This window comes from Brienomyrus brachyistius, chromosome 16 (genome assembly GCF_023856365.1).
Source record: "Brienomyrus brachyistius isolate T26 chromosome 16, BBRACH_0.4, whole genome shotgun sequence".
Taxonomy (NCBI): domain Eukaryota; kingdom Metazoa; phylum Chordata; class Actinopteri; order Osteoglossiformes; family Mormyridae; genus Brienomyrus; species Brienomyrus brachyistius.
The window spans coordinates 13,196,466-13,224,460 of record NC_064548.1 but is presented as its reverse complement, the minus strand read 5'-3'; the positions used below and the strand labels follow the sequence as shown (position 1 = coordinate 13,224,460).

General features: G+C 47.2%; 1 protein-coding gene across 1 annotated transcript; it reads right to left on the bottom strand.

Moving 5' to 3' along the window:
* Positions 1 to 82: 82 nt before the first annotated feature.
* Positions 83 to 27,121, bottom strand: LOC125710267 (serine/threonine-protein kinase tousled-like 1-B). Its single transcript, XM_048979828.1, has 22 exons — positions 26,860 to 27,121; positions 13,513 to 13,634; positions 13,184 to 13,255; positions 9,976 to 10,014; positions 9,036 to 9,111; positions 8,906 to 8,949; positions 8,300 to 8,395; positions 7,734 to 7,820; positions 7,531 to 7,623; positions 7,073 to 7,183; positions 6,598 to 6,734; positions 6,076 to 6,264; positions 5,922 to 5,988; positions 5,623 to 5,720; positions 5,010 to 5,091; positions 4,828 to 4,919; positions 4,107 to 4,196; positions 3,403 to 3,572; positions 2,924 to 3,059; positions 2,146 to 2,257; positions 1,948 to 2,055; positions 83 to 1,721 (listed from the first exon to the last, which is right to left on the bottom strand). The coding sequence occupies exons 1-22, from the start codon at positions 26,990 to 26,992 to the stop codon at positions 1,548 to 1,550; spliced, it is 2,328 nt and encodes a 775-aa protein (XP_048835785.1). The 5' UTR covers positions 26,993 to 27,121; the 3' UTR covers positions 83 to 1,547.
* Positions 27,122 to 27,995: the final 874 nt, after the last annotated feature.

Genomic DNA, 27,995 nt, shown 5'->3' with positions numbered 1-27,995 from the left:
AAAGTTAAAAATAGCCGGGGCGACATCGGTGGGAAGGACTGACCCATTTCTGATGGCGAGGATCACAAAGGAAACCAGTGTCTTAAAACCAGTGCTGATGGATTCTCTTTAATGACAACAAACGTTAGCAGGAAGCCGAGGCACGTTGAGGCGCTCAGATCGCGTCTTACCGGTCGACCATTTCGACTGCCTCCTTTATGGTTTTCCCAGGTACCTTTCTGTGTACAGTGGGGGGGGGGGGGCCTTGCACCTCGAGGTGAACACAAGGCTCGTCATCGCTGAAGAATGGGAGGGACATACAGGTTGACAGGTACGGCAAAATTTGACCGAAACGTCATATTACGTTATTACATCAAATTATGTCGTCTTCCAGAGCGGCCACAATGTGTGGCATTCTGCTGTCCAGCGAAGCACCGACACGCCAAGTCGTGTCACCCGATCCAACACAGACACACAGTCCGGGTACTTCCATGGCGGATAAAGAGATTTACTGCAGTGAAGCAATCTCACTGCAGTGCTGAAGCTGAATCGGTGCTGGCTGCCCGACTCCCCCACGCGATGCAATTTAAATACAAAAAAAAAACAAAAGTAAAAAAAAAAAAAAAACCCACGCAGGACAGCTTCCAGCCAAAGTCTCCAATTTTCAACATGCTGTGTTTTTCCCAGTAACTGGTATTTCTTTTCATCAGAACTGTACAATCTTGTACCTAAATCTTAAACCATGCTGCCTTATTCCAAAGTGAAACACCTATAGCAGCAAAAATTAAACACATTTCAAGAGATTTACAATGAATAGTAGGGAGAAAAAAAAATTGTACAGAATCTGCTGAAATTCAAAAATAACTGAAATTGAGTCCTGTACAGTAAATATACATTTATTTTCTAAGAGGGTTTATTTCTTTTTTAAATCTTCCTGCATAGGATTCTATACATTGCAGTTTGTCTACATTTGGTTACTTTGTGCATTCCACAGTGCGAGCCTGCATGAGGGAGGGGGCCGCCCCTGAGTCCTCAGTTTGCCAGACGGCCCAAAGGAGGCGCTCGGCGTAGAGCGAGACTCCCTTTCCTCGCATCGCCGCCGACGGCAAGACTGCTGTGGGAACCACGGGACTCCTGAAATAAACTCACAGCGGTTTAATCCCCTGTGCTGGGCGGGCGCAGAGACCTTAAAACAGCAGGCTGCTCTGTTTCCCTCTCCGTCTTCCAGGTCATCCAACCAGCAAGACAACTCAAATTACAGGAGTCACGTTTCAAGCTACTTTGACGCAGTGCTGTTGAATCTGCGGCCTCTGACAGGCCCCACTTGAAATGGGGAAAAACAAAAAAGTCAGTTCTTTTTTTTGTCGTTTTGTTTAAACGTCCATTTTCATTCCATGAAAGTAAACATCCATATGTAGCCCAGTGTGGCCTACGCAGTAAGAGTCGTCACAGCAACATCCGAAGGACTCCCCCGGGGGGGGGGGCTTAGTCCTTTTTCACTTGCTGAGTGGTTGCCGTGGCCTCGGGGGTTGGGGTGGGTCAAGAACACTGTCGCTGAGCCTGAGCTCTCAGTAGGAGGTGATGCCGGAGGGGGCGGGACCAGAGGTGCCAGAACCACCCATCTGCAAGTTCCCTGAGGAGTTGGACCGTCTCATGTGTGGAAGCAGGTAGGAGTCACTACCGAGCTGGTGCACGTCGATGCGGTCTTCCTTTCGGTACGCCAGACAGCGCCTTATGAAGCCCTGGTGAAAAACAGCATCCCATAACTATCAATCCGAATTCGCCAGGAGGACAAACGCTAGACAGCAAGAAATCGTGATTATAAATCTGTCCACTAGATGTCAGCAAACACTGCCAACTCCTGATGACGGTACACATGGAGAAAATCTGCGTTCTCCATTAAATCAAATAGCGATTGGTGACATTGAGGTACGCTGTACGCATTTCACGGGGAAAATCATTTCTCACCTTGGCTTCGTTACTGGCGACAGGCTTGACAGGGAACTGAACTTCAGTGGCTTTGAGTATGGTGTTCTCCTGCAAGATGTCCTGCTGGGACTGATTGTGGCCAAATGGCTGAAAAGGTAAACGAGACACAGGATGTTTTGGCCATCCAGAGACCAGTCTGGAGCACCGGAGACACGGGAGGGTGGCAGGAATCCTTACCTTCCTTCCATAAAGACACTGGAAAAAGATGACCCCCACAGACCAAACATCCACCTTGTTGGAGATCTTCGGAGGTTCTTTGCCAACTACAAAACACTCGGGAGGTAGGTACCTAAAACGGAGGAGACCAATGAGATTAACAGGGACGCAGGAGACGGAGCTTTAAGCGCAGAGGTTAAACACTCACACTGCACAGGCACATGCCTGGGCGATTATTCCCGGCAGAGTGATAAATCGGAGCATCACCATGTCACCGGGCACCATTTTAACGATCACTTTCACCGCCCATGACTTGGTACATTTTACTTTACCTTTCGTGGACAAACATGTAGAAACAAAACCGTTAAATCCTCTGCATTTACGTTTAACTTAACACACGCACACCAGCGGCCAAAATTGTGGAAACACATAGCTGGGCATTATGCTTTAAAAATTACTACACGAATATTGGCGGTAATGTTTATGAACAATCAAAGAATGTTACAAACACCATACTGTGGATGATGACGTAATTAACCAGAGCAACGGCTGAATGAAGCTCTGCAATCTCAAAAAACATGGAAACATTTCCACAGTTTTGGCCACTAGTGTATATTAGTGATTTAAAGAAATCTGCGAGCAAAAATAAAAAAATCTATCCATCTCCGGAGATTGGAACATAAAGTTATATTTTAATGAGGCTGTGGGGAAGCAGAAGTGGCTCTGTGTGGTGCGTACGAGACGCTAGCTAGCTCGTGCTTTATCCGAACAACAGGCAGACGCATGCGCGGCCTCTCACCAGTAGGTTCCCGCTCCCTGTGACGTCAAGTCCATCCCGTCCACGCCATAGTTGTCGTCGTCCATTATCTTGGACAGGCCGAAGTCCGTGATCTTGATTTCCCCACAGGCGGTGCCGTCCACCAGCAAAATGTTACCTTGGCACACACCGAAACCACAGTCAGTGGCAAAATAAGTCATGGAGATAAACCGCTCCTTTAAAGGGCAAATGATTTATCTAAAACAAAGGCTAATGTCCTCAAACAAAATTCCGAAAGCTGATAAAACCTCACATCAACAACTCTGATTATATTCACAACAAATTCGTATAAACAAAATAAATTTTTTAAAGCTTTTTGTAGAACCATTTCAAGTTTTTTTTTTTACCTTGAAAAACAAATATATATGGACTCATAATGGAACAACTGGGTTTCAAAGGAATTTTCCCAGCAACCTCTAAGCTCAGGGGCCACAATGAACTCACCCCCTGAGAGGACCTACCAGGTTTGAGGTCGTAGTGAATGATAGGCGGCTTGATCTCGTTCAAGTATCGCAGCGCGTTCACAATCTGCATGACGATGGAGCGCGCCTCCTTCTCCGACATGAGCTTATGCTGCTTCAAGTAGAAGTCCAGGTCGTTGCCTTCACAGTATTCCAATACCGTACAGAACCTGCAGGGGGAGCCACACGCACCCCTATCAGTCTCTATTCAAAACCCCCTACGGAAGATACTACATCTACCAGAGTGTACAAACCCAGCCCATTTAGCAAACAGTTCTTCTACACTGGTGATACAGTAGGCCCCATTAAATGAGGATATATGCATTCTCTAAAAAGTAAGCTGTAGAAGCTGCAAACGTTCGTCACGGGTTGTGAAACAAAACTCCAGGCTGTTTTACCAGATCTGTCGTAATTCATCCTCCAAACACTAGAGGGAGGAGGTTGTTACAAGGTGACTCAGCATTGTTTTCTCTTCTTTCCTGCTATCACTGCTGGTGTTCCGCGCACATTATTCCTTTCCCTCCTGCCTAAAGTCCACTGCGCCATATCCCTGGAACAGCGGCGTGGTCAACCCCCATCCACACTGCTTCACGATTGGTCAGAACAAAACCACGCATCACGCTTCACAATCAGTCAGTGTCTGAACATGGCACTCCCCCCGGGTACTGCACAAGAAAATAAAACACAAATCGGCGATGACTCACGTATCTGTGTCCAGAGAGAAATAGTCGTACAGCTTCACTATTCTAGGGTGATCCAGCTGCTTGTGTATTCTGTACTCTCGACAGGCATGTCTGCAAGAAAACACATAATGGAAAGTAAGCTCAGTGGCGTCAGGACAATGGAGGAGCCACGTTACAGAGAATCTGCCCAGCAGCAGGATAGTGGAGGAAAAGTCTTTTCAGGGGTCGGTGGGGAATATTGAGGCCTGACGTCTACAGGATTCTGGATGGTTTGGTTGCAGAAGTTCTACAGCGTATCTGTGATGCTTTCCTCCCATAGGCATGTTGTTTGACAAAACTGCATTTCTAAATCATCCACAGTGCATGATACCGTGTTTATGAGTGAGTGTGTGTGACTGGTAATGGACTGGCATCCAGTGCAGGAGATCCCCTGGATTCTGGCACACTGAAATCTGAACTAAACAAGCAGCTATGGATGGATGGATGGATGGATGGATGGATGGACAGACATACGGAAGATGGATGGATGTTCAGGGATCAGGACGATGGAGGAAGCACATTTTACTGGTTGCTCATCTATGAGTGAGTCCTTCCTGGCCCCGGTGAGCGCAGAGGGAGGGAAATCACAATTACCAGAATAATCGAGGTGGAACATGGCAGGTTTGGGCCAAAGAAACCATGCCAACCTAACGGCGGCCCGCGCGGCTGGGAAAGGGGGGGGGGGGGGGCAGTGGGAGCATACTTGTGGTAGTTCTCCTTCTTTTCCTCCCTCCAGTTCTTGTTGAGCTGGTGGATCTTGACCGCGGTGTACCGCTGCTCAAACAGGTCGAAGGCCTGCGGATATCGTGCGGTGAAAAGTGAGCGTGACGTGAGCCATGCGACCGGACCACCCCCCCAAAGCTCAGCGTCCCGGCATCTACCCACCTTATAAACTTCACTGAAGCCCCCCCGTCCGAGCAGGTGCAGCAGTAGATATCGTTCGTTCAGGGTCGGATGATCTTTGAACCTTCAAATAAATGGAATCAGTTAATGAAAAACGCAATCATTTTAAAATTCTCCTTAAAAAAAAAAAAAAAAATCCAAATTCACCTTGAGAAGCCAAACACACACAGCACTGCCAGACGATGCTCGCATCGCTTATTCAGGGCCGTGTAAGAAAACGTATTTAATCTTTAACCTGTTTAATAATTTCAGATGCAGTTGTATGAGCTGCATAAAATTCACTTTCGAAAAAGTTTCCCACCAGTAACAAAGGAGAGTTTCCAAACTTTATCACATCCCCTGCTGAGGTGCCCATATAAAATTCAAAAAAACGAAATCGTATTCATCCCCTTGAAGTCTGGCACACAATCTGTCTCATCCCACAGTCTGAATGATGTTCAACCACAACACCAATTTATTACAATCCGCATGTACGCAGCCTCACCGTCGGCCGGCGCTCCAGCAGCACGTTACAGCGATTTCCGAGGCCGCACCCGATTGACCAAAACAGGAACCCCTTCCACGCCCCCCCCCCCCAGGGCTGATCCAAACTCACTGTGAGCTGTCCTCATTATTTATCCTCTTCAGTTCCCGGATGTGAAGGTTGCGTACTCTTTCAAGACGCTCCAATTCTGCCTGGATCTCGGCTTCCTCCTATAAATGATTGACACGCCGACAGAGGCAGGGTGTGGGGCGGTTAGCTTCACGTTTGTCGGTGCCGCTGACAGGTCTCACGCAGAATAACACCACCTGAGGTACTGCCGCACTGGCCTGCAGCGAGCGTGCCTATGGTAGCTCCGCCCTAATTATCGGTCAGGACCAAGCGTCTCGCACAAACATTTACAGTCAACTGACCTTCTTAAGATGCCCCAGCCGCAGTTTGAAGATCTCTTCCTGCTCGTGGTACTCGGCTACACTTAACCTACATGGGAAACAAAAAAAATAAAGATTCAACAAGCCGTCATAAGGAAACGTCGACCGCCTTCCGCCGACGCAGGAGGACGCTCACAGCTGCGGCAGGCTGGGCTTGATGAACGGGTCGCTCTCGGCGCCGTTCACTGCCTTGGCTTTCCTCTGCTTGGGCTCGGAGCTGGCGGCCGGCGCTTGTGAGCTGCTGCCGGATGGCGGCTTCCTCTTGGCCAGGAGTTTCCTCTGCCTCTCGATCTCCTCCCTCTGCTGGTTGATCCACTCTTGCTGTCTGTGTGGTGGGGGGGGGTGGGCGGGGGTACAACCCATAACATTAAGGGGTGGGTGAAGTCCAAGTAATCCAGAAGAGGTGCTATATTTCACTGTCAGGAAATGAGACGGGGCGCTGCGCAGCTCAGCCGGTTATTGACTGGAAGGTTGTGGGTTCAAATCCCGCAGCCAGCAGACTGATCATATCACCGTTGGGCCCTTGAGCGAGGCCATTAAACCTAACTGGGACACAGTCTGACCCTGTTCTCTGATCCTCACGGGCACTTCGCTTTGGATAAAAACTCACTGCTCTGCCCTGTGTGCTAGATCTCTGGAGTGGGAGGAAAACACTCACTTGACCAGGTTCTGGAAGGCGAATCCGTCGGTCCACTGCTCCGTGAAGGAGGCGCCGTGTCGCACTGTGGTGAAGTGGCCGAGCCGCAGCCGGTCCTGCATGCTCTTCTCGCGGCACGCCTGCTTCTCCTGCGTGCTCTGAGGACCACAAAGGCGACAGTCGTCATGCCCCCTGCGTCCTGTAAGGGGCGCTCTGTGCCGGTCCTGGCAGCCATGGCTTGCATTTTAAGGTCTGCTCGCTCAAAATGGCGTCCCCACAGAACAAGCCGGAACTGTTCTGGATTTGTACTTTAAAGACAAAACACAGAAGCCTCCTCTCACAGTTACGAGTTTCTTCCTTGCCATCGCCTGTCTGTTGCCAAGGGCAGCTGTACATACAGCAGTTATCTGCTTCCCAGACAGGAGGCGAGAGTAACTCTCACATTTACAACAAATAATGCAGAATGAGGGGAGGAAAGACAGGAACGAGCACCGACCTTTTCGATAAGCAGCTTCTTGCTCATGGTGATACATTTATTTAATCGCTCTTTATACTTCTCAAGTAACTTCTGCTGTTCGTCTATTTGTCTCCTGAGATCACAGTTTGCCTGTGGAAAAAGACAAGGATTAAATGAAACAGCTGGGAGGAAAACGTGATGCCATTCAGCATGTAAAGTGGGCGTTGCTCTCCGCACTGCTTCCTAAAAACTGCAGCGATCTTCCAAAAAAAAAAAAAAACCTAGAGTGCCTCGGGTTTGCTGAACAATACAGATCAAATTATTCATCATACTAGAGCAGTCTGCTCTTTTTAAAGTAATGGAAACACCTTCTCTGTTAAAGTCAAGGATGTTTATTCAGACCTAACTAGTCGATCCCTGATGCCACTTATTCCTCCATGAAAGATCACTGAGACTCTGCAGGCCCCCCTTCCCGTGTAATTAGTGCCTCCGCTCACCCTGAGCAGATCATCTATTCTCCCTTCTTTCTTCTCAAGGTCCAGGTTCTTATTACTTTCGAGGGCTGCCAGCTTGAGCACAGTAAGATCAGTCTGTATCAAGGGAAAGGAAAAAAAAAAAAAAAAAATCGCCTGGAGTCAGGTCTGCAAACAAAACTAATGAAACACAGAACACAAATACAACAAAACAAGTCAGAACCTACCTGAACACATTTGAATGACAGTTGCTTTGAATGGATCATGTGGTCCCCAAATGACAGGCTAGTAGGAGATGAACTGTTTTGTCTCATCTGTGCCAACAAACGAGGGGGTTGGGGGGGGGAGATATGTCAAACAAAACGTTTGGTCACATTTCACTGGTTATAGAGGCATACTTGTTACAAAGACACAAAATATTAAAAGGGATGTTTATTTAGAAACGTATGTTCTTCATGCATTCATGGGTTCAGGATTTCAAGCAAAAAAAAAAAATCATTCAAATTATTTGCGTTTGTGATCTTCAGGGCTGCCATGTGCTCAGCTTTTAAAACCATCAACACACTGGGTGATTCAAAGGGCCAGACCCTATGCTTCTAACCCTATGTCCCATCAGTCCCATTGACTCCTATTGCAATAACAGTGAAATGGCAAACTGGGAACTCTATGGAGAACTAACGACATTCTGTCGCTAAATGACAAATGCTATTACGGACTAAAACAAAACAGCCAGCAAACTCCTCTGAAAGATTCCTGGATGATGAGAAGATGTGTCATTCCCGGGAATACTCACCGTGGAGCCCGGAGCAGAGTGGGAATGTGAGTTCTGGGGCGAGCGGATGACTGGGGGTGCACCCCTCAGAGGACTGGATCCATTCCCCCCCTGGAACTGGAAAAAGATCGCCATAAAGAGGTATGCGGGACATCGTCTCCGGTGCGGAGCGAGCCAGCCTTTGGGTCACATGACATCTCATCGAAAGAAGTCTAAATGCATCTGGGGGCAGTGATGCAGAATAACCACAAAACCAAACCTAAAATAAGCTGAAAGTTGCAAACATACAGGAAATGCTCACTTCATACATGAGAAGTAATATGCATCATATTTGTCTTTTATTGTGTTTGCCTTGACATCCCTGGAAACACAACAGGCCCTTTTCATTGAACCTGCTGGTTAAAAGTGAACCTCACAGGGTACGTGGCCAGTAACCACAATGAATGCATTCGACCAACAGGGGCGCTGTGGCCAGTATATCTATTAACATTCACCGCTATTGGGTAAAGGCAGTGTTTCTCAAACAGGTCCCAGGAGCTGGGAGGGAGCAAAAACATGGACTGTCTGGGCGTCCCTGAGGACCAGGTGGAGAAACACTGAGTTAGCGTCCATCGGTAAGTCACTCACATCAAAGTAGTCGCTAATTTTGGTTCCTCGGGCGATGGACTTCCCTGCAAGAGAGAGAGAGAGAACGTGTGTGAGTGCTGAAGGCTGAGCTGTGACACGTCCATGGGCCCAGGGCTGGAGGGCACCTCACCTTGGCTGCACTCGGACTGACCCTCCGCCTTCCGCTTCCTGCCTCTTGACGACTCGGAGTGCTTCTTGTCGGGAGTCTGTCAGAGGAGAGCATAACATCTCCCTGAAGGAGGTTCTGGCCATCACTGAGAAATGGGACTTAAACGCCACGGACGAGGCACATGACGAGCAGACCGGATGGAAATAAACCGCGAGCGTGATGCAGAACAGAGGCGGACAGGACCCCATAGCCAGAACGCGCCTACAGCCAAAAGCCCGAACGGACGCCAAGTTATGCACGAGATGTATAAACTGGATTTCCATGACATCCCGTCCAGGGTGTCCCCTGCCTCGCTCGCTCCCATTCCTGGGACGGGCTCCAGGCTCCAGACTCACCGTGACCCTCAGCAGGGTAAGTTCTCGTGGTTCCAAGATCAACACTCACAGTACCAAGCGGTAAAGCTCCATGCCATGTATACTAGAAAAACGACGAACATGGATCACTGCTAAGCACGGCAAACACGCAGCTCATAAAATGGATACAAATAGTTGTTGAGGAAATCACGCCAAGAACACGCAGGGGAGCCGGCGGGAGGCGGCAACCACACAGCGGAGGGAGTCCCCCGGCTACAGGCAGGCGCTGACCTGCTTCCCGATACGCATCCGGCACATTCTATTTCCCTGCCATCTGGAGGTGACTCACGGTCCTTGGTTTTTGACACTCGGGTGGGGGGGGGGGAGCGATGACTGCATTTCCACAGACGGATTTTTCTAGATGGTGATGATTTCTCGATCTGGCCATTAATAATTTAATATCTGGCGGACACAAAGGCGAGCTTGTGTCAGGCCTTAGAGGCTACGGCCGCCATGCTGCGTCACCCGCACATCTGCTGTGGAGCGCTGGGATGCCAAAGGGTCACGTGATCGGTGCCGGCCAATGGGAGTGCTGTAGCCATACGTACCGAGTATGCAGGAGAGCTGCCCCTCTTCACGTCGGAGCCCTGCTCGGGAGGAGGGGGGGGACATGGTAAAAAGAGGAGGAAAACGGGCTTCAGTGATTTATGTACCAAGGGGGCTGGTTGCCAAGGTGGGGGGAGGTGGGCACAAACGAAAACGAGATTCCGCCTTACACTTAGAACCTGATCGGTACAGGAGAGAGAAGGTTGCCATTTTATACTGTAGGGTGAACCAGTCAGAAAAACGAGATATTTTATGAGGGCCAATAGTAACGGGCCACGGCGTCCATGAGTGGACGATGAGATCATCAGCAGTGTTTCTCTGTGATGTCAGGAGGGGCACAGCGTCACATCGATCCCTGTCGGTGACAAAGCACTTTTCCTTATGGGAAAAAACACGCAGGTAAAAAGACTCCTACGATACAATGAATCTCAACCGCCCTGCTTCACGGAATACATATTATGCTAATTTAACCAATAATTAATAAAAAGAAATAATAATAATAATAATTAACAAAGCCTCCAAACCGCCAACCACAAGGGGCAGAGCTCTGAATGAGTCCCACCCCCCTTAGTACAGCGTACCCCCCCCCCCGGGAGCTAGGCCCAGCAGAATGCACATACACACCCCCCCTGCCGACAGGTGGTGCCTGGCGCATTGTTAGTCATTAGCATCTGTGCGCCTTCTGTGTCTGAGTGGAGTACGGTGACACAGGGGTGGGGAAGAGGAGCTAGGGTGTAGTGCGCACACAGAGAGCAGACACGCGCAGACGCACGCAGCCACACACAAGGCAGAGGGACATGCAGAGAGCAGACGCACGCAGCCACACACAAGGCAGAGGGACATGCAGAGAGCAGACGCACGCAGCCACACACAAGGCAGAGGGACATGCAGAGAGCAGAGGCACGCAGCCACACACAAGGCAGAGGGACATGCAGAGAGCAGACGCACGCAGCCACACACAAGGCAGAGGGACATGCAGAGAGCAGACGCACGCAGCCACACACAAGGCAGAGGGACATGCAGAGAGCAGACGCACGCAGCCACACACAAGGCAGAGGGACATGCAGAGAGCAGACGCACGCAGCCACACACAAGGCAGAGGGACAAGCAGAGAGCAGACGCACGCAGCCACACACAAGGCAGAGGGACATGCAGAGAGCAGACGCACGCAGCCACACACAAGGCAGAGGGACATGCAGAGAGCAGACGCACGCAGCCACACACAAGGCAGAGGGACATGCAGAGAGCAGACGCACGCAGCCACACACAAGGCAGAGGGACATGCAGAGAGCAGACGCACGCAGCCACACACAAGGCAGAGGGACATGCAGAGAGCAGACGCACGCAGCCACACACAAGGCAGAGGGACATGCAGAGAGCAGACGCACGCAGCCACACACAAGGCAGAGGGACATGCAGAGAGCAGACGCACGCAGCCACACACAAGGCAGAGGGACATGCAGAGAGCAGACGCACGCAGCCACACACAAGGCAGAGGGACATACAGAGAGCAGACACACGTAGAGAAGTTTTCCATCCATAGGCACTGTCCAACAGCTAATCTTTGCGTAAATTTTGTTACGCATACATCAGTGATCTACGACTGGTTTGGACTTAGCTCGTGACCCTTCCCTGAATAGCTTCCTTTCTCTTCTCCAATTTGGTTATTCTTCACAGGAATGAACAATGCTTCGCCTTCTGTTTTCACAGAAGTAAGCCACATGCGGGCATGGAGGATGTACAGGACTTTCGCTACCTGGCGTATGTTGATTTGCTTACCTGGGTGCAGCTAAGTCACGTTTTGTCTCCATTGCAAGCGGTTTACAACTATTTTGAAGCTCAAAACGAGACTGTACCTGAGCCACGTTTAAGTGCAGCTCTAGTTTATGATAGACATCCAGCCATTGAACATTAGAGCAAGACAAGAGAGCAGTGAAAGTGAGTGGGAGAGAGTGAGACGTGTAGTGGCCACATTTCTGGGCCCCTGTGCCGTTGCTGTTATGGTGCCTTTTATGTACGGCTTTGTGTTTGCGACACTACAGTATATTTCGCTTTTGCTAAACGTGTGCATTTACTTTAAACACAAGGCTGTGTGCGAGATTAATGAACAGCCAAGCGTTTATAAAAACAACTTTATTACTAAACAAAGTCAAAATAAATTATTCAATATATATACTTCGCTTCCATAATTAAAAAAAAAATTATTTGGTTCGCGCTACAACAAAAACAAAAATATTTGCCACTTCTAAAATCATATTATAAAAAGCTTTAGTTAAATGTGCAAATGAAAAGTATCAGAAATATATACATTAACAACTATTATACAAAATATGTACAATGCAAAAGCTAATTATTTGTGTTGTAAGAATTCGAACCAGATATCTCTGAATTTTAAGTGCGCTTCCCTAACCATTAAGCCACCGCTGCCCACAAAAAGCTTTTACACTGAGCAGTGCGAACGCGAAAGTTTTTTCACCGCTAGTGATAACGGCAGTGCGGAGGCAGGTCTTTTCTTTTGGAAATGTTACCGCATTAGTGCAGACGCAGTCAAAGGCACACAAAGCAGAGGGACATACAGAGAGCAGACGCACGCAGCCACACACAAAGCAGAGGGACATACAGAGAGCAGACGCACGCAGCCACACACAAAGCAGAGGGACATACAGAGAGCAGACGCACGCAGCCACACACAAAGCAGAGGGACATACAGAGAGCAGACGCATGCAGACAGACACAAGCAGACTCAGATGCACAAAAGAAAATCAGAGAAACCACACACACACACACACACACACACACACACACACACACACACACACACACACACACACACACACACACACACACACACACACACACACACACACACACACACACACACACACACACACACACAAGCCCAGACCCTCCTTTGTGATTTATTCCACCATCAGATCTGGCAGTGTGGATGGGGGGGGGGGGGGCGGCACAGACCTAAACAATAAGCCAACTGAGGCGCCAGTACCAACCACACTCATTGGCTCCGCAGGTCACCTGACTGCATTTCCGCTCAGAGCAGCGGGAAGAAGCTCAGGCACACCGCTAGGCCTGAGATACAAGCCGCAGACAGCACCCCCCATCTGGGCACGACTTATGCCATACGGAGAACCTTCATTGGGTCGGGGGGGGGGGGGGGGGTCGATTTTTAAAACAGGAATAATTAAGACTTGCCTCCGATTCCTTGTCGCTTGACGATCCAAGGCTTCCAAAACTGTGGTTGGAACATTCATTGTTTGTCAAGCCCTGGAAAGTGAAACACAGTGGTGAGATGGAGACGCAGTGAAAACACAGTGAAAACAGCTTCTCTCAGCTTTTCGGATGGTTGAAGTTTCAGGTACCAGCTCGGCCGTTTGCACATTTCAGTTCCAGTTTCAGTACGTGTTACACTGAACTGACAGTTTCAGTTTAAAATCTGCTCTGTGCTCCTCCCCCAACACCTCCCAGGAGTCTGAGGACTGATGCCCTGTCTGGGGGAAAATGAGGGGGATTGTCCTTGCCACCTTAGCGCCCCCACTGGTGCTGCCGGTGCTCCCTCCAGTGCTGCCACTGACGGCCCCCATAAAACGGGCCTCGAGCAGCTCCTGCCTCCGGGGATCCAGGCTCTGCAGTTCGTCCATGGCACCTGGATGGGGGCAGACAGACGGGAAGTGAGGGCGCGGTTGTCTCAGGTTCAGACCGCGCACGGCGACCGTGGATGACCGAAGCGCTGCAGACTCTCGGCAGACTATGTGAGCGCGCACGGCAGCCAGCAGCAACATCGACAGGAACGGCGGTCATTAGTACGGGCTGTTCGTGTTGACACCAAAGGGCAAATTCATTTTTGAAATTTACTGCCTTCAAGACACCACTTAACATGGAAAAAAGCTAATAAATGACAGCCCCTGTACACAGTGCAAATATGAATATGCAGAGTAAAAAGGAGGGGGGTGCTTCACTGGTACTTTCAGCCAAATCATATTTATGCTTGTGTGCGCTCTCGTCAGAAACTCTTGGGAATCGGAGACGGTGGATCAACTCAACACATCCTTCTGCAACTGATCTGAACCCAAACTAGACACGCCTCCTCTGGAGTGTAACAAAGTTCATAAATGAGGGGGTTAAGACTTACTAAAGAACCATGAGAACTATATGCAACCAAGACAAAACAACCTGCTAAGCTTTTGCATGTCTGCTTGGAAAATTAAGAGGGTTGCAGGTGTGGGACCACAAGGCGGAGGCCCCCACCAGTTATTGGCTCCACCCCGGAGGGTAATTGAGGTCGTGTCAGACAAAGAGGCAATATGCAGAGAGGAGGTGGGGGCATCTTTTTAAAACTTTTCTCTCAGCAGCACTTCAGTGAATGAGATACATGCGTAACAATGACTGGAGAATCAGGGCCGGCGCAGGGAAAAAAAAATGAGTAAATAAGATGCAGAAATGAAAAACACCCTCCCTCCCCCTCCCATGGTGATCTGGACAATTCCTGCCCGAAATGTTGACCAATACACTTGCAGCGCTGTAGAAATCCGACAGGGAAGAATTCCCGGGTAGACTGAGGAAGACGGGAATCCTGCAGCCCGCTCCCACCCACGGCTAGCTGAGCGACATGGCTGCCTCACCTCCTCAGACACGCTTGCAAGGAACAAGAAGGGCCTGTCTCCTGGGGAGGACTCTGGCTGGGGGAGAGGGGGCGTCCAGCCTCTGACAGGCATGCTTGGCTCCACACAAAGAACAGAAGGGCAAGAAATAAACAACCATGGAGGTCCCCCCCCCCCAAAGAAACTGAGTGATTCGATTCTACCAAAGGTGCCGGCATACTTATGGTAACATTGACGGAAACAGACCAGTGAACTCAAACATGATGGGATGGGAGGAACAAGTAGAGGAAGAGGGGAGGAGTACAGGACCAGACGAGTGACAAGGGAGACAAGCACAGAAGGGGACAAGTATAGGAAGGGGGGATGAGTACAGGACCAGATGAGTGACAAGGGAGACAAGCACAGGAAGGGACAAGTACAGGAAGGGGGGATGAGTACAGGATCGGGCAAGTGACAAGGGGGACAAGTATAGGAAGGGATGAGTGGCGGGGCGAGTACAGGACAGGATGGGTGACGGAAGACGAGTGCAGGAAGGGATAAAGGATGAGTGCAGGACAGGATGGGTGACGGAGGACGAGTGCAGGAAGGGATAAACAATGGCCCAGGGTTGAAATCACACCACGATTGCTGGCGTATAAATAGGTTGACTGTGGGATTGCCTCTGAGCCCAGGACAATGGCAGAAATGCCAGCCGCCGACTAAACGGATGCCATGACCGCATGACATGACCCCCAACATGACATGAACAGGACCCAAAAGCCATTGAAAGGCAGCGATGCTAACTCTGATTAACGTTGCGCCTGTGACCACCACAGGGTACCTCAGGCAAGTCAGATTACAGACAATCATTACTAGCCAGAAGACAAGATTCCAATGCAAACGGGTGTAGAGGAAAGAGAAATGGTGGAAGGTTGCTGGTTCAAACCCCAAAATAGCTTAAACGAGTAGTGTCACATCTTCAAGGAATTGAAATAAATGTACATTCAATAAAATGCACTAATGGTCAAAAATAATACTAAAACAATTTCTCTACCATGTCTAAGATCTGACAGCACCTCATCATGACCGTGACATAGCTGGACACCAAAGCAACCAGCCAGGGCAACAGCAAGCATGCAGGGGGGGACTGGTACAGCGATGCCAGTGACAGCGACAGTGCACCGGAACTCCAGCTGCTCACAAGAGGTCAGAGATCCGGGGCTGGACCTGAAGAAGGTCACCTTCTCAATATCAGAGCCCCAGCCACCTTACTGCCCTGGAAGATGGTGAACCTGGATGCCGTGAGAAACAGACCTGGCTTAACCAGGAGCCTAGGAACCAAACCAACCGAATGAGCAAAAATAAACCGGCAAGCTTGTCACGTCACGGGGGGGGGGGCTGCCCAAGACGTAAAACAAATTCCGTTAATAATGCCGGGTAACGGCGGCCGTCCGCGGGCGGCACATCGCCGTCAGAGACATTAAAAGGCACCAGGACAGGAGACTCCTGACACATACACAACTCAACTCGCGGAGCGACTTGCTGGCAGCCCGTTACCTAGCAACCTCCCAAATGCGGGATGGGGGACTTAGAAACTGCATCCAAACTACACAGAGTGTCTCATCATGGAAAATGCGGGCCACCACAGCTGGCCATTTCATTTCAGATACCACAGCTCACCATTAAGAGCTGCTCATTAACGTATGATACCTAAATGAAATGTTGAGCTTAACAGGTTTCTAAGCTCTCTTTTCTTGCAAAACAAACACTTTGACTGGGAGCTCAGAAAATAACCCCATTAGGGAGATCCAGATATAGATTAATTTCACACAGAGATTTGCTGCAAATTCTTTATTATTTAAATCCTGAACCAGGACTGGCACTGTTATACAGAAATAAAAATAATAAACTGGACAAATCTTGACTTTAAATTAAAATGATACTTTTTAACACTTGAACCCAGTGAACCCACTCAAAGATTACTGTACCCCACCTATTGGGAACTACTGGGAAAGTTTACTGCCAACTGCATCAAATCCAAGTAAGCAAGGAGGACAATAACAATCTTATTAAATAATGTGACTCTGTAAGCAACCCTGCACACTTCCTACACCCAGATGCTCCAGGCAGAAACACACTCACAAAGCTCCCTGATCCTCAGTGCCTATAGCTGCAGCCCCTCCCATTCAGCATACAATCCTTCCCAGCATGCTCTTCCTACTCCCAAGAAACTACATTACCCAGGTATCCCTGGTCATTAGCCTCAAAGGCCAAACATCACAGCCTGTCTAGTGACTCCTAGGACACATTCAAATCATCCATAACACAAGGGAGGAGAAAATGAAATGCATCTGTAATTGCATAATGTGCCCAATGGTGTGTAACCAGATGTAATTTCAGAATGGTTTTATTAAGTCCTCGTTAGCTTGTAGCTTGATTCTCCCTTCAGACAGAGCACTTAAGATGTGTGAGGGCATTAGCATAGCATCCAGTCCCAGACAACAAGATGGCTGCACAAGCTTGGGTTCAAGCTGTGAAAAATAAAATGCCCAGTGGGGACAAAAGATCATGGCTTATTTGCCCCTAGGCACTACGGCCGGATGCCACCTTAGCAGAAAAGGAGCTCTTTTACCCCGTCGCTTAATACTATTGTCTTGCTGAGCAAAAATGAAGCTGAACTAAGCTGGATTTGTTTTGTCCATTAGTCAGGAACTAGGAGCGTAAGAGAGGCCAAAGGATGCTAAATGTCAATAGCAGAACAGCCAAATGCCTCCAGATGAACGGAGCAATAATCAAGCCAAAGGAAAAAGCAGACAACCAGCCTGACACAGAATTACTAGCAGAAGGTAAGTGCTTTTCACAGGACAGAAAACAGATTTTGGAAGTGAAAATTAAATAACTACACAAGCACAGAACATTTAATTGTAAACTGTAAGCACACACAAAACTGTCATTTCTAAGATGACTACAGGTCACACTGGAAAATTCTCCAGTGCACAGTGATGATACATGATCACACTTCCTTTAACGGGATTCACTGACAAAAATAATGCCCCAAAAAGATGTTTAAGAAGAGTGCAAACTACTTGACCACATGGCTGTATGGTTTATCCAGTCACAAAACACAACGCAAAAATGGATAACAGAAGAGGGCCCTGATATAAAGCTGAAGCAGCCATGTTTTCCCACAATTCAACACGCGAACTGATGTAATAAACATCTTTGTGATTCACCTTGACCAAAATGGGGAGAAAAAAAGATGAACATATCCGCAATGGACAACTGGAGACAGCTGGAATCAGAAGTGGTATTAAATGTTACCATTCTCCACTAAGCTCATTAAAAGATCAATTCCCAGAGTCCGTCTAAAAAACTACTGCTCCCAGCTGTAACTCAATCCCAGCCAGAATTTCTTGCAGTAATGTTCCAAAATCAGAAAATTACTCGACTGGTCATCCAGAAGGACTTAAAGAAGCAGTGTTCCAAACTTCACAGATTAGATCTATAACAATTGCTGTAATATCCCTTTCAATATTTTCTTTCTAATAGAAGAATGGCATGAATCAGTCACAGCTAAGCTCAATGGCTTTTATTGCGCCTGGATTAAGCTCATAAAGGTAGCCTGCCGACTCGGGGCGTAAAGGCGTTTCACCTGCAGGCTTCTTCATGCACGTTCCCTCCCACAGTCCATAAACATGCAGCGAAGGCGGTCTTACAGTGTGCGTGTGAGCCCTACAATGAACTGGCATCCAATCCAGGGTGTCTCCTACCTTCATATGCCAATTAATTAATCTTATAAGCCAAATTCCTTAAAATATATCAACAAGGCCATTAAGTCCTAAAGACGTTTTTCTTTATTTATTTTTTTTTATTTGCTTCATTCGCCAAGAAAGGAAATCAGTAAAATGGCAACGCCAAGTGCAGGTTGTCCAGCATAATTGGCGCATGTGTCTTCAGGAACAGATGTGGTTCCTTGACAACGGTTAGCCTTCCTCTTAACAGCATGTAGCCCAGGACTGAGGTAGCTGCGATGCTCCAGAACTTCTGCAGCAAAATCAGGAGCCTCAGTGAAAGCAGGACTCGTTAAACCAGCCAGATCCCGCAGCTCCAATGGCTCTATACCCACTTCCTAACATCACACCACTGACATTTGCTGTGGGCAAATGCGTTTACATTATAGACTGCTAGTAATGCTGCTGGATATTTTACAGGACAGATTTAGGTTAAAGCCCCTCTGACTTAACCCAATAACCCACTAGTAATAGGCTCACATTCTTAACCAGTACACCACATCATCACAACCCCCACCTATCCGTTATTAATGTGATGAAGTACACCACGTAAGCAGTCCCTCCGCACCTTGAAGACACTTAACTGGAATTACCTCAAAGCAAATAGTTTACTGCATTAGTGAACTTCAATACCCCCCCAAGCGCAGGTGTAGCACCAAATTTGACATTTAGACCCTGTTCGATGTTTCCTTAAATCAAACATATTTTGACTTCACCACCTACAGTGACCTCACAGTCACTAATCAGATTGCTAATGTTGAGCAGACCACAATTTTCTGCAAATGATGATCCATCATCTCATGCTGGGGAGGGGAGGTTAAGGGACAATTTTGAAAAGGGGGCGGTGTGGGACACAGGCATTTTCATGGCTGCCTTCGGACCGAGATCAACGCTAATTTGATTGGTTGAGCGGTAATGAGGTCAACGGCAGAATTTGAAATGTCAGGTCAAGCGATGATCTAGGCGCAGACAGTTGCTGGGAACCTGTTCTGCTGCTGTTGCCGTTTTTGCGCTTGTCTGCCACTCTCATACAGAACCACTGGATCCTTAGTGTTCTTAGGATCCTGAGGACAATACAACCTCGCAAAGATCCTATTCCAGAGATCGGACTCTGAGACGGGGTTCGGCATACGCTGCTTCCACTGGAAAAAACATGAACCAGATTCAATACGGAGTTACGGGTTTGAATTTAGCATCAGTGCTGCGTGTGGAGCTTATTCTACCTCTGTTCTCGTGGGTCACCTCCTTCAAACCAATTACACGCTGATCTGGTGAGCTGGGGACTTTAAATTTCCCAACACACTCTCCCCAAGTGAAGCACACTTTTTCATATCTAATCACTCAAGGTAGGAGTTTCAAACTCTTACTGATTTCAAGTATAGACCCCAACCTGTCTGTACCCTACACCTGGTTGACTTTATTTTTCTACATGCTCGTTTACTATTTGCACACCTTTGTCTATTTTTAGCTACATCTTACTTTTACTCTATTTTGTTCTATAGTTTTCTGTACTTTTGTTATGATTGCGTGTTTAATTGGATGCTTAGCGCCACCACCTGCACCAAGACAATGAACAACAAAAGTTGTTACTTTTTCTTGTACTTGAGGAATCAGAAACGGAATCGTTTGTTATGTCCTCCAACTCCATACACACTACTACGTCTGCCTGGAAACACTGCTTGTTGAAGACGGATGGAAAGGGAAGAGTGGATGACGGATAAAGGTAAAGAACAGATGTCAAGTTACTAGACGCCTTTTTTTGAAGGAAAACATTAGATTAACCCACAATTATAACATAATAAAAAGGAGGGGTCATATCTTCAGAAGTGATGTCAGAGATAGAGACATATTCCTGATAATACTCAGAATGCTATTTACTAGTACATTTCCTACAATACAAACCTACTTTGAATTCACCATCCACAGCTAAGCTCTCCATCGAGCGCATTGCTAAGTACTCTGCCTAGTACTCTTACTTGCTCGAGTAGTTACCACCGTGAATCCATAGCATTTTACTTAGAATCTAATAAACAAAATATTTTTGAACTACCCGCTGGGTGGTGACTCAGTTGCACAGTTAAAATCTATGCACCCATATTTCTCGTCATTACACCCCTGCAAAGAACATTTGTGCACTTTAAAATCTTAGTGAAAACAGCCTCATCTCAGCAGATTTGGTGACTTTATCTTGCGACTTTAGTTCAGCAGGTCCACTGGGTGCATTAAACCAGCACAAAAGCAACTAAATTATATAAAGCATTCACTCTATCTCAGATTTAAAAGAAAGCGCATTACAAATAAACCCCAGAAAAACAAACGACTCAGCGGTTTACAATACGTGCTGCATTATGTTGATTGCAAAAACTGTCAGAGTGGGCGGAGCACAGAGTCACATGACACGATGGGCGGGGCACAGGGCATCCTAACACTCGAGGCATAAAAGTAGCTATACGAACATTCAGTTTATAAATCCATACATCCATCTTCTACTGGCATGTCCAGGTCAGAGTTGCATGGGGCTGGAGCCTTTCCCAGAAAACATATAGCCAGGACAGGAAGCCAGTGCAATTTATGAATTCCTACCTTAGACCAGTCAGTGAAATGCTATCAAGAAAAGGCATCATGTGACCTGCGAAGTGGTGGAGTCATGGAGAGCCCATATGCCGCTATACTAAACTCGCAACAGGGATCTCACAGCAGACACTACATGGACAAACATAGGACTGTGCGGCCAAACACACATACTGTCATCCTCTCCACTGCTCTTAAAATACACTATTTGTATTTTATCTGAGCTACCAGCTTGGATTTGCATTACGATTTTGGGGTCTTTCACGATCATTATCATTATAACACGGACGTGATGCTGTGGTCTCACACCTCCAGAGTAGTGGGTTTTGCGGGTTTCGTCCTCCATATAAGGTTTACACCGTCTCCGAGTGTAACAGTTGTGCAACGGCGTGAACGGCAGCAGAGAACTCGCGGCTCGGCACTGGCTGTGACGTGTTACGATGCATGAACTATCGAAATATTCTGTATGTCATATGCAGGAAAAAAAACACACACAGAGCCAGGGAAAAGCCGGAAACCTTCCCCTCTTCGGTCAGAAAAGCCAATCGGACTCCGACCACATGCTGTACCGACAGCAGAGGCTGGTACCACTCAGACCTCCAGCTTTTGATGCACGTTTCCCTAAACACCTTTGACGACACACTAATGGTGACAGAGCTTGCAAGGGGGGGGGGGGGGGGGGGGGGGGTTCATTTTTACAAATGAAAACAACCTAACCTGGATCTCTCTAATGTGAATCTTCACTACATTTCTTCAATCCCTGAAATGCGCCCATCTAAAAAATTTTTATTTCTTTTTCAGGGTTAGGGAGGTGGGCGGGGGGGGGGGGGGGGATCACAATTATTCAACATGCTGAGCGACAGATTCAGCCTGTGGGGCTAATCAAAGGTCTCATTTCGCGGCAGAGGCTTAGTGTAAAGGAGCTGGCGGCGGATGAGGTCCAGTGGAACCACGTCAGCCAATCACGGGCCAGCTTCAAGATAAGCCGGCGAGGATCGTCCGGGTGCCGGTAGAATACATTTCTTTACGGTTTGTTAAGCCCTGTTGTGCCACCTGTTTCTTCGGGGAGGTGGTTTGAGGAGAGGGGGTGGGGCGTGTTCCGAGGGAAAGTGAGGTGACCGCGACTATAAATGATAACTCCCTTTACCTGCCATTGTTCCTGAAAGCAGGTTAAATAACTTGGTGTTTTTGGTCCCGTTTTCTCCCTCAAACTAGTCATGACTCCAGCCTTAGACCTGTACAGCAAAGGGCTCTTTTGATTTCCGTTCTTCGTCTCTCACATCCACAGTTCCTAAGCGAAATTACATCTTTACTTTTCACTTGTACTCTACGCACCGCCGGCTAGCCGAACCCTGTATAACACTGCCCTCACTGTCCCAAAGTAATATGTTCTCACAAAAGAAAATTCTAAAACTAATAAACAAACGGTGCTGATTTAGTCATTAAAAGTAGCTATTGCAAGGGCAAAAAAAAGCCTGACTAGGATACAAAGGATGAACCTTGAGTCTCATTTTTTATATAAACAAACATCTCTGAACAGTGCTTTAAACAAAAGTTGGATTCTTAGTGCATCGTCTCATTCGCTTTTTAAGTTGAGAAAAAAGTCAAATGAAATGACCCAAAACTTTGCAAAATGCACAAAATTTACCAATATTCCTGCCCTGTGAAAAGACACCATTCACACATTCACCCCCCTCCTCACCCCTATCGACAGCGCAGTGGGTGGGGGGGGGGTCCTTATCTGATTCCAGTCATGCCAAGCAAAGGGAAATGGGGCCCATCTTTATGAACTCCTCACGCAGTGAGGCGGCCCCTGGGTTGACCTGGATGCGCTGACGGGCGGCACCTGTGCTGAAATCACACGCCGTGTGTGTGTGTGTGTGTGTGTGTGTGTGTGTGTGTGTGTGTGTGTCACGCACGTCTCTCGTCTGCATCTGTCACACACAGCAATGGTGCCTCTATCCGAATTCTAATCACCCAGCCCGCAAATCGAACGCCAAACAGAAGCTTATTCAAAGATGTTATAGAAATTACAGAAACATTTTTAGTCTTTCCTGAGGTAACCTGAAAATTCTATGTGGGGGGAGGGGGGGAAGTGGTGGTCAATATTCACTAAATTCACTAAATCCCAGGTATATTTTTACACCACCCTGGCAATAAAGCTCCCGCACCAGGTTTTAAATGGGTCTGGGAACGAGGACAAGTGAACCGTTCCTTTCACGTCGACGAGGACCCCGAGTGTGAGGCACACACACGACTGTGAACGCTGCTCATGTTCAAACACGTATCTCACCGTGGGACTGGCACTGAACCCCCCATCCCAAGTCAGGTGCCGTCCGTAGCGGCTTTGTGAGAAGGATCGATTACCTCCGGAAACAGACGTCGTGGCCCGTTGTGTTTTTCTGACAGTATTTCCTTGGCATGGCGAGAGTGACCAGAATAGCATTTACAGCGATATTCCTGAAGTGTCAAAGCCATGACTGCCAAGCCTGTTTGCGTTTCAAAAATAGCCTGAACTTTGCCCTAACAGCGACGTGGGTGGGGGACACCATGACAAAGGGTCCAGATTAAGATCAATCATAATAAAACAAACAAAAACATACAAAAATCACCTAAAAGTGCCAAAGATCAGCCTAGCAAAAAAAAAAAAAAAAACTCAACTAATGCCTCAACACTTAAAATGACGGCCTGTCTGTCATTACACAAATGATTCATGGTAATACCAATCCCCATAAACCTTGTTATTTTTATATTTAAACATAAACAACACACCCAACATTCTGACCACACAGGCCTTACCATGTGGTAAACACAATTATTACGCTCAGGTTAACTGCCACCCCCAAAATCCAAAAATAATACTAATTAAAAACAAAACAGAAAAATAAAACAAAAGGACTGGTATTGCCTTCAAATCCCAGCTCTAAAACCACCTAGATCAACCCAGCAGACCAATACATAGAAAAGTCTCATACGCAATAATGGCTTGGGTCCAAACAGCTGGCAACCACTAACACCTCTAAACAAGGTGGCTACCCTGAATCAATTCAACAAATACACTGCAAGGTACCAGCAGACGGACCGGTCACGAGTCCAATTCTCTATGCTCGCACTCCATAAGGGCACTCGCCGCATGTGCGTTTGGCACAAGCACTGAAGATGTTCCCGTGAAAGGAGATTCAATTAGCCCTTGATGAATAACATGTCGTCTAATAAATAATACTATTACCACCCACGCTGGGAAAAAAAAAATCCTTAGAAGACCCTCCTGAAGCCCTTAAAGGTCTATAAAAAAAAGAGAGAAGCGTCCAGACAATCAGACAAGGCCCAAATCAGGTTTGCGTGTCGGTGCCATCTCCTAGCATTCACTGCCCAGTCAGACATTTTCTGACACTGCCAGGCTACTCGAGCGGCTGACCACAGGACAACAGGCAATTGCGTCTGTGCTCGGGAAAACAGACACAGAAAATGGCAGGAAGAGATTAAGAAAACAAACATTAAGAAGCGATCTTTGAAACGCAGGTCTGTCCACTTACACACGTGTTCCCTGTGGTCACAGGGGCTTCCTCTGTGTACCCTGGTTTCCTTGGGCCATCCAAAAATACGCGGCTAGGCAAATTAGCATCTCTAGATCACCCGTAGTGTGTAAGCGCCTGCCCAGTAATGGACTCTCATGCCATACAGAGTGTCCCCCTCCCCTTGCACCCTGTGCATCTTGGGATAGGCTCCAGATGACCCTGTACTGAATGAACAGTTATATAAAATGCATTTCTGCAAAAGAAATATAAAACATTTCCACAATGTGAACATGACAGCCAGACAAATCAGTATTCTAGATGGTAAATATCTTAATGTCGCCGATGAGGGGGATTATTTCAATATAAATGTACATAAAAAGAGCAAATAATCACATAACTGAAGTGACTAGCAAGAAGTATCAGCACTACAAAGTACCAATTTAAGCTTTTACAATTGAGAAGACTTCATCATTCTTAAAATTTAGGAGTCTCAGTATTGGCAAGCAATGCACTATGCTCCTTAGAAGCAAGGAGTCTCAGTACTAGAATGCAGATCGCTATGCTTCTTAGCGGCAATGAGTCTCAGCACTGTGAATTTAAGAACCTGCATTTTATTTTAAATGCAAGCAGCTCTTTACGACATACAATCAGCCAAACGCACAGCCTAAAATCCTTCATCACGCCACTGTATAGCCCACACTTTTTTCCCCCCTTTTGCTCAAAACATCAATGTGTCCTCCATGACCTACAAAGAAAAGAGCACACAGCTTTTCTTTAAATGCCAGAGAGGAAACTGTGCTTGCACTTAAATGCACTTGCAAAGTATTTTACCGAATTCTGCTGCAATTGCCAAGTTGCAAATGCAATCAGAAAAATAGATGTTACACACTTGCAAATGCTTCTGTTGAACACTTACAACCGGGAAAATACACAAATACACAGAACCAGGCAGCGTATGTTAATCTTTCCCCCTTCATACAACACAGACTTGTTTTTATTGCAGTTGCTGGACTCCATCCAGAAGCTCTTTCATACAGCACCCCCGTTAAACATGTCAGTAGCCATTCACAACTTCTGTTGCAAGTGGTTCCAAGCATACAGGATGTGGTAACAGAACGCAAAACGTCAATGACGCAACAATGCCGTGCACCAGGTGCACAAGGACCACGTGCCCTCGCCTTTGTTGGTGAACCCCGTGTCGCGGCTATGACGTCACGCGGCACAATGACGCAACGATGTCGTGTTCCGTGTACTCCGAACATACATGTCCTCTCCCTTAGCTTTACTATCAGACTGCACGTTTCTCTAACATATTTCAGGTATATGGAAATGTGGCTTAAATTACACTTGGAAAAAAAATTACGCACAATCACTTCAAATGATATTAACCGGGTTGAGCAGCTGACATTCAAAACGCCAGATGTAAACTCTGTATAACTACTTAACATTGACACGGACAGCAATATACACGTTTTATGTCGCGCCACCATTTTAGCAACAAAAAAGTATTTCCCTAAAGGTAGACTAAATTAGTTACAAAAGTGTTTAAGCCAATGCTGCAAAAAAAGCATCGAAGCCGACATTAATGACCCACCCTAATGAAAGACCTGCGCTGCAACATTCAGATCACTTCGTAGACATTACACGACTTGTTAAACTGTGGAACAAGAAAAATACATTTAAAAACATCTCAGCCCGTTGCCCTTGCTTGTAGTCGCACAGACGAGCAGTCCTATGTGCTCAGTGTTCGGCATACTTTACTCATCCTACTGCAATGAAAATATTCCATCCTCGACATGATGCCAAAAAGCCGAGGAAGTTGCTAGTTGCCATCTACGCTGGCTCACAAAACGCCGTGTCGCTGGACTCGATCAACTCGCCCGATATGCAATTTATTACTTGGCTAGCTGACTAATAAGAGCAGCTCCGGTGGCACCGCTAAATCCATCCACGGGAAAGATGAAGAAACTCCCCCAAAACAAAATCCAGGGGTCCTCCATAATGTCAAAAGATCCGACCCTGTTTATCTTCGCACATCTTTAGCGAGCATTAAAAAAATAGGAATGCACTAATATTTTCGAGCCGGTTTCCCAAACTGATGCTGCTATCTCATGCTGGAATAGACCCCCCCACCCCAATCGGACAGCCCCGATTCTCGCACCCAAGCCCGCCGACGTGCAAATAAACACGGCTAGGCGGCTTTTTTTCCTCCTAGCACGGCCTCTCGAGCTTCAGTCTTGGTGGCTCCACAGTGAGCAGACACCTACTGACTGACTGCACTGTAGTACAGTAAGCCAGCAAAGCTACCTTGTCCATGGCCTCGGCGTAACCGGGGGCTGCGATTTCCCGACAAACTCTCCACCTTGGAAAGAAAACAGTCGCATAAAAGAGCAACAAAATTCTCCTGATACCTTCCTTGGCCTTCACCGGCGCTGCGGGATGCTGCCGAGAAAGCAAACCCGGTGCTGGGGACGCGGAGACCTGGGACCAAGATGGCGTCCCCTCCAAACTTCCACCACTTCCACTGTTACTTTGGACACTCATCAAGCTACTTTTTTTTTTTTTTTTTAAGGACGAAAGAGGAAACAGGCGCCCGCATCAATGGTTGAAGAAACTTCGACGATCCCCCACGATCGCATCGCCGGTACCACGGACGCGACAAATGGAATGCATCCCATAATAGCTAATATTAATGTGTAATCTTATTATTTTTTTGACACATACCTCTCCACTCCTCTGCAGTGCGTCTCGGAGCAGAGCAGCCCGTCAGTGGATCCCTTCGCAACCAGCGTCACGCGTCGCTCGGCCGAAAAACGCCACTGACGGCAAAGAAAGAAACAAATAAATAACAATTAAAAAGAAAGACAAAACCGCCCGGGAAATGTCGTGCTCCGGAGTGGCATGGCGTGTGCGGGGCTCGCCTGCGGTGCCTTTTCAAGCAGAATTTGAAATGCATTGAAAAACTGATTTTGAGATTACTCATTCTCACCAAATTTGCGTCAGGCTTATGAAGTGGGACTGAAGAGACAGAATAAGAAATGTCGTTAAAAACACCTGATGGACACTGTCCAACATAAGGTTTAAAAACAACCTGCATAAAAATCTGACAAAATATAAATATTGATAGAAAGAATTACTTTGGCCGATATTTTCCCAAAGTTATAATAAAATTAATTACAGTTATTGTATTCAATTACTATTAGTACACAATTGCTTTGGTATATACGTTTCTTTTTTTCAACTATGCAGCTCGATTTCCAAAAATATACACATGGGGAAGAACTGACTCCGTTTTATTCTACCCATAATTCATTTTGGTCGTTATATATGACGTAACCTTAACCCCTGCCAGCGTCAACAAAGATTAGCCTGCTAAATGAATAGTACACACGTATACATTACATCTGTCACACGTATCAGCTTGTGTTACTTAGCACGACTGTCATATTTTCATAATGCTTGGATCAAAGCTTTTGAAATGCTTTGATTTATACGCTGTAGGTTGTAGGGTAAAATCCAGCGAGGATTCTGTTATTTATCGCTGGAA

Excerpts from the sequence above, each read along its gene's own strand:
- LOC125710267 (XM_048979828.1), bottom strand. The coding sequence starts at position 26,992 with ATGAGTGTCCAAAGTAACAGTGGAAGTGGTGGAAGTTTGGAGGGGACG. Across the intron at positions 9,112-9,975 it reads GCAGCTCTCCTGCATACTCG|ACTCCCGACAAGAAGCACTC; the intron begins GTACGTATGGCT and ends CTCCTCTGACAG. Across the intron at positions 3,573-4,106 it reads TTCTCTCTGGACACAGATAC|GTTCTGTACGGTATTGGAAT; the intron begins GTGAGTCATCGC and ends CTCCCCCTGCAG.